The sequence below is a fragment of the Cygnus olor genome, chromosome 20 (assembly GCF_009769625.2).
Source record: "Cygnus olor isolate bCygOlo1 chromosome 20, bCygOlo1.pri.v2, whole genome shotgun sequence".
NCBI lineage: Eukaryota > Metazoa > Chordata > Aves > Anseriformes > Anatidae > Cygnus > Cygnus olor.
Genome location: NC_049188.1, coordinates 4,426,121 through 4,446,446, shown reverse-complemented (window position 1 = coordinate 4,446,446; position 20,326 = coordinate 4,426,121). Strand labels below are relative to the sequence as shown.

The window sequence follows — 20,326 nt, the reverse complement described above, 5'->3', positions numbered from 1 at the left end:
CACCAGTGCTTGAAATGTCAGTTAAGGATAACATTACTAGAATTAGGGAACTATAGAGCTTACTGGCACAAAATAGTGATCTACGGACAGGCAATGACAAGCCATTAATAGACCTAGTAATATGGATTTGCATTAACTGTTTGGAGGTATTTTGTAAGCACCTTGGCCGCGTGTCAAATCACTAAGCCGGTACATTGTTCCGACATCGGAGTTACTGTTGTTGGTGTGAGTCCAGAGCTGCTGTGGTTGTGCAACTCTACCAAGTTCTTGCTTTTCTCCTGGTTAGCTTTTGAATGGAAGTCCTTTCCTTGATTTTGATAGCAGCTATTAAATTTGGCTGCTCTCACTCAACATTGCCATGCTTCTCGGAAATAGGTCAGTGGTTGTGTAACTTCCATTCATCCGTCCATACAGAGCAGTTAATTTCCATTACTGAGGTTTCCCAACATCATAACAGAGTTGCATTAACGTGGCTTATCTGTGATAACCAGTGCAAACTAGTGCAGGAAAATCCATGAACAGAGCCAGTCCTGTTTAATTCAGTCTGGTGACTGAACATTACACCATTATACTCCACCAGTGCCGCGTCGGGGTGCAGCCGTGCCATCTTTCAGCTGCCTGCTCCTCCCCACACCATTCCCCTCCTGAGCTATACTGCAGTGTTCAGCCTCTGCCTGGATGCCCACCGGCTGTATTCTGATCCCTGTATCTGCTGGGGTTGGCTGTCACAAGTTACCACCATCAGTTACCATGCGATCTGAGCAAGCTTGGTTGTAATTTTGCCAAATTCCCTCTATTCCCATCGTGGCTGTGGTCAGCCAGCTTTGTCCTGCAGCTGGCCCGGGAGCCCGCTGGTGCAGTCCTGCCTTTCCCACCACTCCAGTCACCCCGTGAAGAAGGGCTGAAGGAGCTTGCACGTTGCCCCATGTAATCTTGCTGCTAGCTGACGTTTCTCCTCCTTTTCCTATCATTTATCCCAAATCCCTTCCTTTTCATATCCCTTCATTTCCTCCTGCTCTGTTTTTAAGCCTTTTCTTATGTGACTTATTGTCTAGAACATCTTCCCTCTGTGCTTCTCTCCTCTTTCAAATCCTTCGTTAAACCACAGCTGCTTCAGCAAGTCCTCCTTTTCAGAGACAGTAATCCCCATTTATGCCGTAGCCCACAAACATTATCTGGTGTCATGTCAAGCATGTGTGCAGCCTCTAAGGTAGCCTGGTGAGGTTTCTGAGAGAGAGCAGAGCTTCTAAATCCCTTTGAAATGTAATAGAAATCAGGCACCTAATTCTCATTGGTTTAAAAATCCCAAATCTTCTCCTGGGGCAAGGCGTGCGTATTGATCTAGGTGATGTGCTCCAGTACCACCGTACAATGCTATGTGAGTTTTATATTGAGCCATTAATCATTTGAATGCACAGCAACGTGCGAGTTAAGAGCATGTGCCCAATATTAAGATGGGCTGATTTAGATGTGTCTCGTGGGGCTGGTTCTTGCTCAATTGCTCATTTCCAGATGTGATTTTTGAGAAAGGCAGAGCTTGCAAGCACTGTGTCTGTCTTGTGTTAAGGATCCCCCATCTTCGGTACCTATCGCCATGTAAGTGGAATTACTCCCGGTGGTGTCAGCAGCAGCAGGACTGTAGACACTTTGCTTCTCACTTACGTGCTCGCTGTGAAGCAGGTTTGCTACTAGCCAGAGCAGGTGAATTCCCTCTGTTCCCACTGAGGCTGTTGCTTCAGGAGCCCTGTACAAAAGGTGACTTTAAGCATCGTGGAAATGTCAGGAATTGTTAGCCAGACGTGTTTCTCAAAGGAAAGGAGATCTGAGCTAGGATTTACGAGGAACGTGGTACAATCATAAATGGGTTTAGGACTAGGACTTGTCTTGAGTGTGCCTATAAGGTAGCCAGGTGGATTGTTGTCTGGTGGGCAGAGCTGGGGGGAACAATTTAGGTGGTAACATTTTTGTGGGGAACCAATCAGGTCTTAAGTCCTGAACACTTCTGAGAATTTGCAGCCTCCTGATTTTTGATGCATTACATTTGTTCCTGTTAGCGATTTAATCCCCGGGAGCATCGTTAGAAGTAGTCTGTGGGTAGATGGGACTCTGTCTCTTCCTGGTGCAGCTCCCAGGCGACTATGGCCTGAGAAAAAGTGCTACCCAAGTAATTCAAACTGTCAGTCACGGGTAGCCCTTAATGAAGCTTGTGCTAGATTCAGCTCAATTAGAAACCCACTTTTTGGGGAAAAAAAAAAAATCTACTGTGTCAATGTTTATCCAGTAGAGTAAAAGGCGAGTGCTGGAAAGGAGCTGTGGTCTGAGGGCTCACGCCGGGCTCAGCTCCCCCCAAGCCATGGCTGACAGCAGATCCGACGCAGCACGTTCGCAGGATGTGTTCTCCTCCATTAAATAGATGAAAGGTAGGAGAAGGAGAAGAGGCTAATTCTGATCAATTGCCAAAATCATAAAATGTGGAGAGAGAGGAAGAAACCCGCCATAAATTACCCTGTGCTGGAGCTGGGGATTAAACCCAGGTCTGCAAAATTCCAGTCAATTACTGCGAGCATGAGGCCACTTGCATCTGCTGACTCCCTGCTCCGGGTACTCCTCTTCTGAAGCAGCAAAGCTACTTGCAAAGTGTGAGAGTGGCAGAATTTGGACTAGTCAGCACTGCTTTTCTAGGCGATGCAATTCACGCGAGCCCTTGAGTAACTAAGGGGTGGCAGGATCACGTACCCTCCTGCTGCTGGAGCCCTGCAAGGAATCCATCAGCCTCGTGAGTTCCCGGGCAGAATTACTGCGCTGGGTTTGCCTGAGAGAGGTTCACTGGTGTTGTTTGTGCAAGCAGGGTGGCGACTGAGTGACTGGAGAGGATGAACAGAAGCGAGGACAAGCTTTCCATTACCAAAGATCTGGATTTATTTCCATTCAGTTGTTGCAAGTCAGAATCCATTCTTTTCATTTTTATTCTTCCTTGCTGTGACACCTTTAAAATCCACGGTACATTTAACTTTTGATTTTCATTTAATACCTTTTAAAGTGATCTAATGCAGACAGATTACGGATGGCAAGGGATACTGTCCTTTGGTGGAAATACCCTATTTAATAAAATATTGGAAGACAGATTAGCTACTCTGTACATTAAAAAAGAAAGATATCCTAAGTTTACATGCTATCACAGTAAAACTTTATAGGCCTGTCAATTTTAGACAGTCACAGTCACCTGAAATTTTCAAATCACTTTGCAGAGGTAGCTAGCTATCCTGGTTTTGAAATCAGAAATAGTTGTTGATGAAGTTTGCAGTATTTAATGTAGATCTATGTAAATTGCTAGGGGAGGGGGAGGAGAACAGTTTGATCTTAAAATATAATTTGGACTGTTCTCATCTTCTCTTGTAAAAGCTGTTTTGATCATTTGTTGCCACCTCCCAGTTTTCAAACATCTCAAGTCTCTCAAAAAGTTCTGGTACTTTTAAAGATAAGGATCAAATTTTATGTATTTTTGTCTCTTAGTTCTCATGCCTTTGACATTCAGGTTTGCAAACTTTTCCCGCTATCAAAGGGCTTTAACGTCTTTCCTTTTTTATTTTTAAATGAAAATTGACATTCTCATTTGATAATGTGACTCTAGGAGCCAAGGCTTTAAGAAAAATGCCAAATACCACAATACTTATGGGAATTTGCAACCTTATTATTAATAATGGGCTCCTCTCTCTTCTCTTAAAGTCTTCTGAGATTTTGATGTTTTATCTAAATCCACCCAGATTCTTGTGACCTTTGAAGGTGGGGAGACAGTGGAGAAGCACTTCCTTGGGAGAGGAACTGGAATAAAACATGGATCCAGTTTCCATGTTGGACCTCTTTAAACATCAAATATTTTCAGGTCTAAGGTTCTGTGGCCTGGAGTCTTGTTTTTCCCCCACTCCTTTTTGCTTTGCTGGTAGAATTAAGAATTTGATTTAACGTTATATGCCTGAAAAAATAAAGCATTTAATTTACATTTTACAAGGCAGTTATTGCAGGTTAATTAAATATCAATTGAGTGTTATAGGCCATATTAAGATTTATTAATAACCCAGGAGATAAATCTCCTTGGAATTCAATTAAATGAAAATCACATAAAAATATATGTGCAATTTTATTCATATAATACATAAAACTTGTGAATTATAGTGAAGCATTGTACAGTAACTTGATTAATGGAAATTAATTGCTGAAATAGAGAAAAATCAATTTAAACTTTCCGTAGCAGATACAGAAAGCAAGGTATACTTCTCCCGTACCCTTGGAAAGCTGACTTTGTTCCTGCAATCACAGCGTCGTGCATCCTACTGCAGGATGTGTCTTGGCCATAACTGGGCTCCCTCTCCTTTCCCCTTCCTTTGCTCAGCATTTTAGGCTTAGGGAAGGGAACAACTCTGTACTGCCACTGTGCCCCTGGTGAGTTAATTGTAAGACTGAAGGTCTTAGAGATGAAAGGAAAGGCAGACCGGCATGCTGGTGGATGTCCCTGGCTTGGGAAGTGCACGTGGGTTTGTGTCTTGTGTCACACGTATGATGGTCTCTGTCTGCAAGGGGAAGGCGTGCAAGTGTGTACCAATGGATGTCTTTTGCCATCAGTGCTTTTTCAAATCTCCCTCTAAACATTCGTAAGATAGTTACCAGTAGAAACGCCGCTAGCCAAGTTGCCTGCAAGCTCAGAAGCACATGGTGCACCGGGCTTTTTCCAGGATTAGTGAGTATATCTAGTCCCGCTGGGGAAAGCGAAGCTTCCGATATCAGAGATGAGGTTGAGAAGCTGGACTTGGAAAATATCTTTCCAATATTTGCTGAACGATTGAGGCCTGGCGTGCTGCCATCTGTTCCCAGCGCATCCTGTGTTAAATACTGTCAATATGAGATTATGTTCCAATTACGGTACCAGACTGACTGGTTTAACTCCTACCATGAATCTATTTTCCTTTATTACTATGTACTAACTATGTGACTGATGTACCAGACACCAAAAGAGATGGTCTCTGCCCAGAGGGCTTTGTCTAAAAGAAACATGCCTGGAGAAGACAGAACGCAATAGAAAATGCAGATGAATGAGTAACTCGGTTAAGATTTTCTTTTTAATTTGGGAATTCTTTGCTTGTTTGTGTGTTTGGCTTGAGTTTTAATATTACTAAACTTGCTTCTTTCAGACATTGCACAAGAACAGAGACTTCCATAGAAACTCAAACAGGGTTAGGCATGCGGCTCTTTGAAGTGTGTGTGTGTTGGGGGGATGAACGCTCAGTACGCACATGGGAACATCGGCAGGCAGAAAACGGAGGGAAAACCACGTTCCAGCTCAGACAACTCCGCCAGCAGATGCCATGGCTCGCGCTGGGGAAGTTTAGCCAGCTTTAAAAAATAGCAGGTGCCTTCTGTCAGTGCACTCCCTGCTCATCCTCCCTGCTCCTCCAGCAGAGAAGCATGCATCTGTCTCCTCTGTGCTTCGTCTCTGCTTCTCCCTGCAATAGTTGTCAGGGATATTAGCATTAAATACTTACTGCCTGGCTTAACTAAGGGGTAAGATAGGATTTAATTTGTATGGCTGAAATCCAATTATATAATGGAGCCCCTGGGGGAAGCAGTTATACCTGCTGAATCTCTTGGATGAGTAATTGTGCACAAAGGCTCCTTTCCAGAAGTAGAAAGAGATCTGAAATATTTTTTTTCCTCTTTTTATTTTTTTTCCTACTTCTGCTGCTGTTACATAATAGGGCTGGGACCCTGAAAAGAAAAGCCAATGACAACCCAGTGCAGTAGAAAGAATTAAAGCACTGCCAGGAGAAAACAAGTTATAATCTGATAAAATCAAGGATCTAACAGGAAGTCTGCAGCAGCATTAGCTTGGAGGAGCCAAACTGCAGTGCAGCCAAAGGAAGCTTACTCATCTTTTTGGAAAACAGTACAGAGGCTTTGCTGTCTAACTTTTTCCCCTACTTCTACTATGTGCAGGGAAAGGGAATCCTCTGCTTGCTTTTGTCAAAGCTTGGGAGGTGGGTAGGTGTAAAAAAAGCTAAGTAGGTAAATTATTCAAGTCATTTTGAAAAACGCTGCCCTTAACTACCTTTAAAAATGCCTGCTCCTTATCCTGTGTGTCATCTGTATCCTGCTAAGCATCAAAATCATAGGTGATGATGAGCAGGATAGGCAGAAAAGCACGATAAGGTTCCCAGCGAGGTTTCTGAAAGGAGGCAGGCATACACTGGTCTCTGGGGTAGTATTGGGGCTTGGCAATTATACTACTCGATACCTTCAGTAACTCCAGAGTCCACAAAGGAATAAACCAACGGCTCTGAATGGGACTGACAGCATCAGCTCTTGTACTTAGCCAAGTTTTCTCAAAGGTCAGAGTGCCATATTTCATTATATTTTTTAATAGAAAGCAAACTTTTATTCTTTTCTGAGTTATGAGTGGAAAAATAATTTCCTTGGTTTCTTTATGACTACATGAAGATAAAAAGATGAATGCATCCAGACAGCAGAGGGAAGTCCAAAACTCCAAATGCCACAAAGTGAGGACAAACCTGAATGGTCAGGTACCCCCAGCCCATCCATCAGCCTCGCTTTCTGGATAGGTCTTTGGATTCTTTTTTAAAACAGCTCAAGCCAAAGCTGTTGCAACACTCGAAATCACACGGCGAGGGCACCTGTCTCACAGACTTGCAGCTCCACCCAGTGGCTCTTTTTTGGCAAGATAAAACCAAGGTTTCAGAAGCATCAAAACCTGTTGCAGTCAACGTTGTCATACTGCAACGATGCTCTGGCAACACGCATGAGAAATTGGGTATATATTTCCTTGTCAAATTCTTAGCAAGTCATTTACTATTTAAATTATAGCAGGAAGCTGCACAGCCAATTGTTAATGAAATAGAAAACCCAGCAATCTTGTTACTGCCTTTCCTAAAAACTTCCCAGCACAAAGGATTGAGTAAAAAAGTAGGGAACTGGTAACTTACACAGTTCAGCTTCCCACGTTCTCTATGAACAGATTGTATTGGTTTGCCTAAATTTATTTGTCATTTGAAATTATTCATTAATTACCTGAGCAAATGATTTGGGGTTTGCGAGCTCATTTTCCAAAGAATTCTCTCGTGAGTATGAATTTCAGTGAAGTTAACTTGGCAGCTCACACGGTATTGCTTCGCTCTCCTTCCTGAGTAATTGCTATGACTAACAAGAAGCAAATCTTGATCATTTCTATCAAAGATATCATGCTGAAACTTGCTTTTTCCAGGAGGATTAGGGAAGTAATTAAAATAAGCTTTTATTTGTGCATATGTACACTGTATCTGTAGGAAAACTCAGGAGATGGTTACATGTTCACAGACCACAGGAATACTTTAAACATTCCCAAAACAATGGAACTAATTTTAAATTTTAACCAGTATTGTAAAAATGGTCCATTCCTCCAAGCTCAGGTGAAAACTGAAATCTATTGTGCTTAATGTAGGTCTGTCAGCCCCTCTGCATGCCTTATAGGTAGAGGAACTGGTAAACTGATCCGACCGCAGGCTTTGCTTTTGTTGTGAACCCTCTGTAAGTGCCCGCCCCATCTGTGCTAGGAAAATATTATCTGTGAAACGTTCCCCCATGGACTGTAGCTCCAGCACCACGCAATGAGTTCAGATGCCCTCTTCTGCCCGAAGTTCAGGCATTATTTAGCATAAGTGCAGCCCCCAAGGCCTTCACCCAAGTTGCTGTCTGCCTTCTGTGCAGCAGCTGAACGTGAGCTTTAATTTGTTTTGCTGCTAGAGTGCTACGAGGTAGGAGAATTTGAGTTACAACCTACGTGTAACCACCTCTAAGCTTGGTCAGATGTCCAGGCATAAGGTTAGAATGTAAGTCAGCCTATACATTGTCAATACAAGAGACTGCAAGCTTATTTTATAGGAATAGTCTTTCAAAACAGGTATAATCGTTCATATGTTAAGAATAACAGGAACAATCTTAAAAGAGATAGCTCTGGAAAAGGGAAAAAAGTGTTTTTCTTTTCCATTAAACCCTAAACCAGAGCAAGAACTTCCTGGGCTTCCTTGCTCTTCCAAAAATTATCACGGAAGACCCCCTGAGTGTGTGAGCTGGGTACAGCCATCCAGCCAGCTGCCCAAGACCACAGAATGTTGTGAAGTTCAACAACGTGCTCGCTCCTTACCCATACATGCTGCTTAATTCCCCTCCTGATGAAGATGGGGGCAGGATACGTTCCCTGCAGCTGCTTTCAGCCACTGCACCATTCTCTGCTTGCTCTCCTGCCAGGTGAAGAGGGGTTTGTACCTGAAGTGCCTGAAGGCTTTGTCTGTCTCATAGGAGAAGGTGGTGACTATTGTGTTCAGTAAAGGCAAGTTTAGGAACGGCTGCGGCTTCCAGAAGGGGTACAAGAGTGCCTTGATTATCCTGTGCGTATCCTGTGTCCTGTGTATTATTAACCACATCTTCCAGTAAGGGATATGTGAGCCTAGCCTTATTGAGGGGTCCACAGAAGACAGGAGCTGATGCCTGACCAGAAAACCTTTTCTTGGAGTGTCATCATAGCAATAATACACTTGTCCGGCGAGTAAGTCCGGTTTCAGCTGCTGGTGCCTTGCTGCAGGAACATGCATCCATGCAATATTCCCTGGAGAAAAAAGAGGGGGAGAGAGACAGGCATTCAGGAGGAGCTAGATTTGCCTGTTTCCTCTTGGAATGAATGAGTGCATTGGGTCTGCCTTCTTCAGTGCTGCAAAGCAGGGAAAGCACTCATCGTGTTACTCAGCTGTACTGCCAAGAGACAGAGCAGTTAATCCAGACCTCCAAGAGCCTTTAAACCTTTGGTCTCCCCTTTGTGCTGGACAATTAATGTTCCTTGTGATACCGGTTCACACGAAGCGAAAGGGCAGTGTTTTGTAGTGAGAGCAGGATGAATGGGAGGCAGAGCTTGAGGGTTTTATTCCTGGCTCTGCTGTGAGCCTTTGAAGAAGTCACTTGATTTATCTAGGCCTGGTTCTTCCATTACAGCATTTTCAAACTACTGTTATCTGCACTTTCGAAAAAAGACATATAAGTGAGCTGCACAGAAATAACTAAAGCCCTGCGTGATTTAATGGCGAGTTACACTCCCCTGTAATGCATTCAACACCACAACAAACTATTTCAATAGGTTTCATGAGTAGTCTCTCGTGCTTGCAAAAATCACTTATGTAGTACAGTCTTTTTTTCAAGGAATGCTTTTCCTAAGTTATAAATAGTTAATGTAATTTCTTGTAATGAAAATACGTCTTTTCAAACAACAACAACAAAAAACATTTTAAAAATATTCCTGAATTTGTCTTCCCCAATAAAATCCTTAAAACATTACCCTAAAAAAAGAAGAAAAAGAAAAAATAGGTTTCTGTTATTCTTTTCTGCTATTTTTTTCTAAACAACATTTTTCCCTACATTGACGAGAAGAAAAAAAGAAGCCCTATGCAGGAAAAAAAAATTAAATATGTAAACAACTATATTAAAAATTCTTTTAGCCAGACCAAGTTTTGTGGTTATAAAAATATTTGTGCTCAATCCCCATACTCATCTTTCTGTCTTCAAGAATTATGGGTAAGCTGCAATGGAAGATCTCCTGGGACCAGAACAGCCTGGTAGCACCACAAGCAGAGAGAGACTCACCCACATACATGGAATTGCGCTCGGTGTTCTCAGGCTCTAGGTAGTTCAACACATTGTTCCTGGCTTTGGCAAACAAATACAGGTCTCGCAGAAATGTTGCCTTCTCCCCGTATACTGTGTTTGCACGGATGATGCAGGTTGTGAGTTTGCCACCGTTGCTCAGCTGAAAAATCAGGAAGGGATGTTATTGACAGATGGATTCAGAGCTAAAACCTTCCACAATGATGTTGTGTGTGTCAGATGAAACCAAAAATCCTGGGGAAATTGGTAAACTCTGGGGATTTTGGTATGTAAACCCAGTCAAGGAAGCAGTTGGATACACACTTAGATACAAGTTGTGGGACCTTTCTAACCATCACCTACCCTGTGCTGAAACACCAGGGGTGCTACCATTGATTTCTGTACCTTTTTCCCATTGGCTTCAAATACAAGTTTTTCTGCCATGGCCTTTGTCTTCCCATAAGAAAGCTCCACTTCCCCGCTGTATTTGGTGTCCTCGTTTCCTCTGGAATAGATTGCAAGATGCTGGGTGACTGTGGAGTAGAGCTTGGGGCTGGGAGATGTTTGTCACAGCATGATTTACTCTGCAGCCCCTGCCCTCCAGGGACTTACCTCTGGTGGTGAATTGTACGGGTCTAAGATCCTTGCTGCGGTCTGGGAAAAATAAAGCCTCAAGAAGTACCAGGCAATTCTGCAGGGTTAGGCAGAAGTGGGTTCATAGGGCAGGTTTGCATGATTTGATGTCTGAGAGTTGGATTTGCTTTTGTCTAATACAGTGTGATTGAAGCAAACAATATTCTGGCAGGCAAATTAGAAGGCAGCGCAGTTACCTTTATAAGCAACTCTCAAGTGGCTGAGCAAGGTGGAAAGAGCACAAGATGATGGAGGGCAGGAAAATGAGAGCAATCCTACTTTGTTTTTTTCATTAGAGGTAGCAAGAAGCCTCTCACGAGCTATAAACTAAAAGAAGCTGCTGCTGCTTAATTTTCTCATATTGTTGATTAGAGATGGGAGACATTTGCTGGTGATGCAAAAGCTGCTGGTGGGCTTGTGGAAGGCGTGCAATCACCAGATTTGTGCTGAGGTTATTCCTTCATCTTCCCTAGCAGATTGTGCTTGGGGGAAGAACAAAAATGTAGGTCCACAATTTAGGGCAAGCAGGGCTTGGAGCCATGCTGGGGAACCTTGGCTGTAACTGCGGAGGAAGGCAACATGCTCCTCAGCTGGCCATGCCTCCTAACTTACAGCAGTGAGGAGGGGAGTCAGTGGGATCCAACACATAAGTGCCCTCACAGGCCTGGAAATAATTCCATGGAGAACCAAGAAAGCAGCTGCCATTTTGTCCCAGTGTTGTAGTGCATACTAGTCTGTTCCAGGATTTGGTTCAGGATTTGGATTCTGGGATTCTTCACATTTTTAAATTATTTTGCTCTATATTTTGCTCTCCTACAGAAACTCACGCTAGGCAAACGCCAGGCTTGGGGTACCCCCCATGCAGGGCAATGAAGAGCCATCGTGCTCCTTTTGCAGGTAGGCTCAGACCCACTCCTGGAGAGGTGGGTGGCCTGCGACAAGGTCGTGCAGCCAGTCTGCAGCACGGGTCTTTTTGCCAAGCTGGGCCTCGGCAGAGCAAACTCTGGCTCAGGCGCTCCCTCTTTGACCTTGGGCAACTTGCTTGCTCTTTTCTGTGCTCAGATCCCCACATGTAAAACCCGGATAATGCTGCTGCCTTTCTTCTGCCTGTTTGGCAGTCTGGTGTCTTGTGTGTCAGATATCCCAGCTGAGATCAGGGCCGTCTTGTGCTACAGCAACAGAAATAAATTAGGAGCTTCAGAAATACAGCCTCCCCGTGCACCCCTGGCTTTTATCACAAAGCCCTCCTCCTCTTCCCTGTGTTTACGGGCGATGAGCAGGAGACAAACCAGAAAACAAGCACGACAAAAGATTGATTGTGCGCAGTTTGTTGTGAGCCCAGGAGAGGCTCAAGACAATTAGGGGGGTTATCTAGAAGTTCTAGTTTTAATTGCTTTCTTTTTATATCTGAATTTATTTTTTGCCTTGCAAAGCTTTTAAAAAAGCAGCAGCTTCACCAAGGGGCAACCTGCCTGTCATTCCTGGGCTGCAGAGCTCTGCTCGTGTTTGCCTTCCCCCACCCCTTTTGAAGCTTAGTAGTAACAAAGAGCTCAGCATAATGCTCTTGCTTTTCAAAACGATCACAGATAACTGAACGCTAATAAGACTGGAGCAGCATTGTCAGAAGGTATCTCAGCAGTGGCTGTCTCAGAGGGATTGAGACTGACAGAGGCATTTTCTATTATTGTAGGATGCTGAGGTGTGAGCATTATCCCTGCACCCATCACCCTGTCCAGACACTAATCATCCTTTGTCTGTGTCAATTCCCCAGCATGTAAAAGTGAGTTAAATAAAATTATACAAGGAAAGAGAGAGAAAGGGGACAGAGAAAGAGAAAAAGGAAGGAAGGCAGGCTGGATCATGCTCTGCGAGGGAGAAAAGCAGAAGAGATTGGGTGGGGACGCGGAAACTGCACCTGTGCTTTCAGTCTAGAGATGGACATATTACATTGCCTTGCAGTCGTCACTGGGTTCCCTACAGGGACAAGTGGTGTAATTTTTATCTGGGTGCCTCTTCTCCCACTTTAATTCCAGGAGTTTAAAGTGAAAAACATCAGAGAACAAGAACCACTCTCACAAGCAGGCTTTCTGCCAGCATGATGGAAGAACATGAATGTGTTCTGTAAAATGAGATAAAGGCTCTAGGTGGTGGTTTTATTTGTGTTTGTGACTGGGAAGGATTGGGAGTTGGTGGGGAAGAGGATGGTCAGCTCTATGAATGAACCTCAGTGTGGATGGGTATTTACTTGTACCCGCTTGGGCATCATTACAAGGCCAAGGACTGTTCTCTCAATCAAGATTTGGGGTAGATTTTTCAAATCACCTATTCACATGCATCTCAAATCACAGGACTAAAATTCAAACAAGGACATACATTCATTTTTAGAAGTGATTTAGATATGCTAATGACAAATTCCATAGCCTTTCAATAACACCAGATCTTTTTGTGCTCGTGCTCCCAAGTGGGTTGAGGTTTCCTGCTCTCAGGGATTTTTTTTTCTATAAGACATTTATTTCTATGGATTTGGGTGCTTAAATGCTGCTCAGAACAACTGGGTTATGCCTTAGTTTACTTGCAAGTATGAAATTTAGGCTTGTAGGTCATTTTAAGTTATGTCTTAAGCAGCCTTTTCTAGCTAGGCTCAAATTTCTAGAGCCAAGAGACTGAAGCCAGCTGTGTCTAGACTGGCTGCCTGTAGAGACAAAACTTGGTTTTGAGCCAGTTCCCCTCGCACACAAGTTTCCATGGTTTGAGCAGTCTGTAGATACAACTGTGCTTGAAATCAGCAAGCAGCTTACAACGGTACATATCAGACTTGCCCCTATCTCCACCTGCCTTCAAATTTAATTTAATACTTCAGCTCTTGGTCTTCAGTAATATCAGCCCAGTTTGAGGTGCAAGTCCTCGTGCCCCATGGATACAAAAGGTATCCAGATCGTGAGCAGGAACATCAGGTGGTTGTGAAAGGCTATTCTGAATATCAAAGAGAAGAAAAAAACCCACCACCCCCATACTGGCCACTGTCTTTACATTGTTCCAAATCCCATCTTCACCCCAGGAGGGCTTCTAAGCTCTACTGCATCTTCTGAGTCTGTGGGTTAGTCTTGAAGGAGCCACATGCAGAAGAGATGGGTTGAGCATGTGCCCAAAAGCAGAAAGTCCAGGAGCCAACCCTGGCAAGCACTTCCCAGAGAAAGGTATTTTGAGGGACAGGGTGCCAGTGCCAGGTCAGAGCCTGGTCACAGAGAGTGCAACTACACAAGAACACTGCAAGGCAATTGCACACCAAATGCAGCTGTGGCCCAAGACTATGTTACCAATGTACCCTCTTCTGAGGTCGTGCTAAAATAGTCCGTATACATTTGATCTCTTGTTACTAGGAGCTTGGTACAGGTTCACTAGCTATTCACTGTGGAGCTGAAAAAGAGGAAAGTGGGTTGGTGACAGAGCATCACCTGCCCTTTGGGTCAACTCAGCATGAGGAGGAGAGTGAAAACTCAGACCCAACAGCAGGGTAAAACTCAAGCTCAAACCCTGAGCAGCTCAGATCTAATGCCAAACTGATTTTAGGGCTTAGAGGAGCAGGTCCATACATACAGAGGACAGCCTGGAGGTGCAGTTGGGTCCTGCACCTCTCAATCAACTTTCAATCAGTAACATCCACTGCTGGTCAAGTTTTGGCTGGGAAGAGCTGTGATTCCTGAAGATGAAGAGCAAAGAGGGATTTCCAAGAAAGAGTAAATGAATCAACAGGACGAGGAGCACACATTGTCCTTTGGAGTCACAGCAAAAAATCTCCAGCTGTTTGCAGCTTCATTGCTGTTTAACAGGAAATCCAGAGTGACGCAAAAGATTTGTTTGACCTTACCTGCACATGGGCTCACACAAGGTGTTAGGTCCCACCCCAGCAACGGAGCTTGTGTAGACAACGTATGGGATGTTCAGGACACAGCAGGCCCTTAACACGTTTTCAGTACCTGAGGACAAACATTAACTGCCTTGCTTCGGTTTCTGTTATGTAAGTCAAATGAGATTTCCAGGCTTGAGATGCTGACTCGGACTAGATCCATCCTTTTCATGGCCAAAAAAAACGTAAAGCCATAGGTCAAGGCTGCCGTTCCTCAGGTATATTTGCACAGGTATGGATGGTTCATAACATGAGAGCCACAGCTAAATCTTTACCTATAAAGTGGCTTAATCTCTATGGCTATTAGCAACTGACATAACTTTGACTTAATAGTTGTTAACAAAAAAGAAACTGACAGCTTGGCAGAGCAAAATTCCATGTTGTCCATCTTTTTTTGATGCATGGACAGACTGTCAAATGGTGAATTGCAGCCTTCTGGCAAAATAATTGGTGTTTTAGTTGCATATACTGCTCTATGGAAGTGACTGTAGGGTGAAAAACATTGCAACAGACTCCCGGTAGCTACAAAACGTTAAATAAAATAGTAAGTGCAGCTTACAAATCCACATGAAATTCAGATGAAACTGAAGCATGGTTTGGTTCAAGAAGGGCAGAAATATCTCATAATACATTTCATATAGTCCTAGTCTGAGTCTCCCATTTGAAACAAGGAAACGGCAGAGTAATTTGGTACCAAAAAGCCCCCCTTTTTTTTTTGTCATCTTTGTTCAGAAAAAGTATTTATTCCTTTTTAGGAACATAGGAACAGTACCTGTCTAGGGGAATAAGGACAGATTTGACAGTAAAGGTAGTAATATCCAGCATTGATCTTAACTTGCAATGTTCCAAATGTCGTTAGTTTGCACATGTTATGGACAACCCAGTGACTCATGTCTTAGTTTCTCAACTTAAAGAGCTGAGAATTTGCTACTTGAATGAAAGCTGTTTGTAACTGGTTTGCTTCAGGTAGTGTGGTAACCAGACAGCAGTCAGGTTAACTAATACTGAGAGCAGTATCTATGCTGCTTTTGGCTGAGCTTGTGGGTCAGTGTGTGGTTTTGTGATTTATTTTTTTTTAATGATTTGCAACTCTTCCAGGGAGAGTTTTGCAATTATCATGATTCAATCAAGCTGATTCTACAATAACCTGAATGACAGCAACAAAGCCATGGATGCATATTGATGGGCCTTCAAATCTGATCAGGCAGATCTTAAAGGAAACTGCTCATAGAGCTGGTTTCCAGAAGTCTCTGCACTATTCATACCTGGCTAATCAGGATCTGCCCTTGAGCCACGCTGCATGTCTTGCTCAGGAGGGCTTGCAATTTCTGTTCTTGTTGTTAAAGGCAAGATCTTAAATTATCAAGGAAGTCCTGAGCTTAGGATAATTTCAGAGAGCATGAGTCAATATGAAGACCCAGTAGAAAACAATCAATTTACTTCTTCATTTGCCTGTCACTATACAAAGTTTACTGAGAACCCTTGTAGATAAATATCACTGGAAACAGATAAGTTAAAATCCATTCAGCTTAACAAAAAGCAGATTAAGAAGACTGACTAGATGGAAAAAGTAATTCTTGTAGGAGAGGGCTCCTCAGTCTAGTCGAGACTGTAACACGATTCAGAAAACAGTGGCTGAAACAGAGGAGAAACAAGGCAGAACAAAGGTGTAAATTTTTGCCAGCACTAGTAATTAGCCGTAGCCACACTAATACTCCTAAGCATCGTTATGGCTTGCTGAAAGACTTGATAGATAGCCCATTAACTTGCAGTCCTTAATTCTAGGCAAAAGTCCTTTGAAAAGGCATAGCCAATTTAGCCACAAATTACTGGGCTTAAGGCAGTAATTGGATGAATTTCTGTGGCCTGAGCTGCACAGAGAAGCCAGCTAAGATTATGTAGTTGACCTGTCCTGACTTTTTTTTCCTTCTTCTATGAAGTTTACAGTAGGTGTCAAATACAATTCAGTTTTATTATTTTACCTGCTATGATTAATGGAAAAGTTTAGACTGATCTCAGCATTTAAGATTTCAAATGGTCCTAGTGAAGGCAGCAACCTCAGTTTTTGGGGAGGCCCACATGAAGCCATCCAAGGGAAGGCACAAGTGCAGAACAGATTGTCTCTGCAGATGAGGCTCCTGCTGAGCCACCTCCAACTGCTCCCCAAAGAGGCACTCAGCCACCAGTCACATTGCAGAAACACAGGCTGTGGGGTGTTCTGGGGTTGTCAGAAGCATCTGCAAGAGGCTTGGTTTGCTGAACAGGGGTGTTGCCTGAGTTCACTGTTATCAGTGGAAACCTCAGTGCACTAAAATACCTTGCTCATAGCAAGCAGACAATGAAGAGGAAGATCTCACAAAGCCATTAAAAGGCAGCAGGAACCCTCAGGCTCTGGGTATTCTTGGTACACACACGCAATACAGGCTCTTAAAAGCATCTGGTTTTGAAAACAACTACAGCAATGAATGGATGGAATTTAAATGTTGCCCTTGAATATATCAGAAAGTAGGAGTAGCCCTAAGCAGTAACCAAGTGAGATGTGCATGCATGTATGCATATATAGTATGTATGTGTATATACACACATATCTATAAAATTGTTTCCTTGTGGTTAACGACTATTTTAGTAGCTAACAGCCTGAGGTGCCATTGGAATTGCTGCTGTAATAGGGATTTCATTATCTTTATAGCCCGTACTTATTTCACAGATTTATGAACAAGTTTTCTTTAAGCAGATCTTGCACCTAACATGAAATCAGCTCTTGGTGATAGAAAGAGTCATGGAGATCTTGGCTATGTGTGGCTTATAGATGTGTAGTAGTTGCGACCTCTGTGACTATTAAAAATAACATCACTCCCTTATAGCATGGATGCAGCTCAACTGATAGAGTCTTGCACTGGTGGGTGTACAGGGTAGCTATTTTCTGACCCTTCCCAGGAAAGCTACAAGGTATCTAGAACAGGGGTTAATTTTTGATCACAGTCTTTCTCACAGACCTGTAGCTGTAAGAAACCATTTAGTATGTTCTGAATCAGTACTATTAGTGAACGTTGTACCCCTGATCAGAGTAACTTGCACAATATCTGGCTCCAGATCTGACTTCATGAGATGTAGCTTTACAGCTGTGCAGAGGAGCAGCACAGCCTGCCCTGAGCAACAGAGGGCATAGGCAGAAACCTCCCCGCTGGAAGTGCACCTTTCTCATCTCACAGCAGAGTGATGCTTGTGACAATCAGGGGACACGGGAGCACGAAGTCAGAGAGGATACATATGTTGTAGCCTCTTGTATGACTCCACACCGAGCCGTGTGAATTTAAGTCTGTATTTAATTGCCTGTTTTAAAGAGCTTACCCCCAACGTTGACAGCTTTCATTTCCCAGAAGGGCACAGTGTTTCTGTAGTCCACAATAGCAGCTGTGTGAATAACCACGTGAACAGCCCGCATGGCAGCAAGGAGCAGACTGCAGTCTCGAATGTCTCCTTTCATCACTGTCACATGAGTGGTAGCTGGAGAAGAATAATATAAGCATAAATGCAGGGAAAAAAAATACAAAACAGCATCCTCACCTTCTTGCAGGATGAAGATCCTGCTTGGAAAGCTTTCCTCTTAGCAGGGCAAGCAGCAGCACGCTGACAACTCTACCATTTGAATACATCACACTGGGGAAAAATACATCCCCACTTTTTGAACCCCAAGAAACCAGATATGCATCTGGCTTAATTCAGCACAGCACTTTGCCAGTTTACACCAACTGTGTGTCGGAATAACTGCAGCTGTCATTGCACATCTCTCACATGCAGCCAAGGATAGCGCTGAGCAAGGCTGGGAGACGGCTCGCCTAGAGCTGCAGCTGGCAGCAGGACTGGCTGCAGGACTTGTGAATGGGGAAGCTGTCCCACGCAATTTCCTTAAGGCAGAAAACTTCTAGAGCATGGTGGGAATAACACCAAGCAAGCTTGAGGGACATTGCACAAAGCTTTATTTAAATTGCCGATAGTATAGGTGGGTATGGAAAATAACATAACAGGTCAGTTGAAGTTTCATAGGAAATTCCTCTCTTTGAGCCATTCAGAAAGCTGGTTTGTTGTTTTTCCCTTCCCCTTATCTCTCAAAATAGCTGCTCCATACATGGCTATAGTTGGCATCTACTACTAGTTTTCATGCTTTGAGATGGTGTTGTAACATTTCAGTGGGATTTTTCCCTTTTTCTGTAGTTGGGAATAGGCCAGCAAGAAGCTGGGTCAGGAAGCCATGCTCCCCAGGACTTCTGTAGCAAGCCAGGCAGCCCCAGGGATGCTTTGGGACAGAGATGTCTCCTCTGCCCTGGGCTGGGGGCTTCCAGAAGAGCCCCGCGCAGTCAGGAATCATGGTAGTGATTCCTGAAGGATCAAGCACAGGAGCAGCTCAGGGAACGGTGTGTGACTCCACCTATGGAAGTGTTATGACATGGAAGCCCTCAGTGAACTACTGTAAGTACAGGGGATAAAAGAACAGAGCAATTCCTTGTGAATTCAAAGGAGAGACAAAACTGAGGGCACTAGGTTTGCATTTGCCAAGAAGCATGGGACACAGGGAAAGGCAGAAGTTTAACAAAAGCATTAGTCTGATTTCTTAAGTAACATCACTAAGACTTGGTGAACTAGCCCATAGCAGCAGGATATTTAATATTAACGGATAGAGCTGATTCAGCACAAACAGAGGGGAAAGGAGGGAAGGCATTGCCCATGTAGCAAAGAGGATGCACTTGTCTGGAGGACGCTCCTGCTGAAAGGCTGCGCTGACAGGGGAGCAGAGGGTCAACAGCCTCATGGTGGGGACAGCTTGCTCCTACTTAGCCATGAAGAAAAACCTGGTAGAGGTTGGGCTGAAGTGTTATATAGCTTCTTTCTAATCACTGTCCTAGGGCAGCTGGTGCAATTAAGACCAACAAGAGAATAACGAGAGCTCAGCTGTAAGGAGCGAGGTGGCAAGCACCAAGACCAATTTTCAAATTGATAACACTGGTGAGTGTTATCCAGGGCTACTAATGGGGTGATGGATGTAACTGCAGCTTTATTGCTTTATCAGGTGCTTCAGAGGACTTTTGGAGGAGGTGCTGAAATAGAGCAAATGAAACACCTGTGCTTAGAAAGGAGGTAAAGAAGAGCCAGGGAATTATGGAACAGCTTAACTTCAACACCAGGAATTTCAGGACTTAAACAACATGTGTGTAAGCACCAGTGGGATAACCTGGAGAATAGTAGCAAGTGACATGGATCTGGCAAGAATGAATCATGTCAGATAAATCTCCTTTGTTCTTATGACAAGCTAGCAGGCTGAGTAGATGTAGTGGAACAGGTCAATGTCATCTATCTTGATTTTAGAAGGGCTCTGGAAACTCTGTGTCATTCTCATACGCAAGTCAGTCAAATGTGGTCTAAGCAATCAACATGAGGGTGAGCACAAAGCTGGCTGAGTTACAGCTCCCAGGGAGCTGCCAGCTGTGGGAGGTGGCTGCCCTGAGGCTCTCCAGTGCTTATTGCTGTATTTGGGTCTTTTTATTGTTTTCATCAAGAACCTGGCATATTTGTTCATTGAATCAGCAGATAACATCAAACTGGGAGGGACTCAAAGTACGCTGGAGGATTACAGTACAAGCTGATTGTAACTAATGGAGTCTGAAGGGAACAAAAAAAAAAAAGAGTGAAATATGAAAATATGATAGGGACAAAGAGAAGATACTGGGCTTAGTAGGGAAGAGGCAGTGGGCCCAACCCAATTCATGAAAGGGTTAGGTTGGGCTAGATTGCCTATTGCCACAGTCGTGCAACTGGGCAAAAGGCATAATTGTATCGACAGGCATAAATGGGGAATAGTTTGTGGGACAGAAGAAAACGCCTGGCTTCTGTCTTGCCCTTGGTGCCACCTCTCCAGAAGAGAGCAGTGCCCAGAGATACAGAACTGTGAACCAAGGAGAAGGAACATCAGTCCTTTTAAGCCTAAGGGCTAAAGGCAGGGATTATAGGAGCTCCTTAATGATTAAACAGCTTTCCCCTTCAGTTTTGGGTGCTTTTAAAGCAACTGGTTACTTGAAGCCCGAGGAAAGCAGTATGGTGATTTCATCTGCTGAG

At 43.7% G+C, this 20,326-nt stretch overlaps 1 protein-coding gene and 1 long non-coding RNA gene across 2 annotated transcripts in view; one reads left to right on the top strand and one right to left on the bottom strand.

Annotated features, from left to right (window-relative positions):
- Positions 1-20,326, top strand: part of LOC121057655 — an 80,792-nt gene that overhangs the window by 42,687 nt on the left and 17,779 nt on the right. The window lies entirely within an intron of this gene.
- On the bottom strand, positions 5,671-19,140 carry LOC121057654 (3 beta-hydroxysteroid dehydrogenase type 7-like). Its single transcript, XM_040532130.1, has 6 exons — positions 18,971-19,140; positions 17,567-17,728; positions 14,177-14,285; positions 10,081-10,180; positions 9,676-9,838; positions 5,671-8,650 (listed from the first exon to the last, which is right to left on the bottom strand). The coding sequence occupies exons 1-6, from the start codon at positions 19,023-19,025 to the stop codon at positions 8,202-8,204; spliced, it is 1,038 nt and encodes a 345-aa protein (XP_040388064.1). The 5' UTR covers positions 19,026-19,140; the 3' UTR covers positions 5,671-8,201.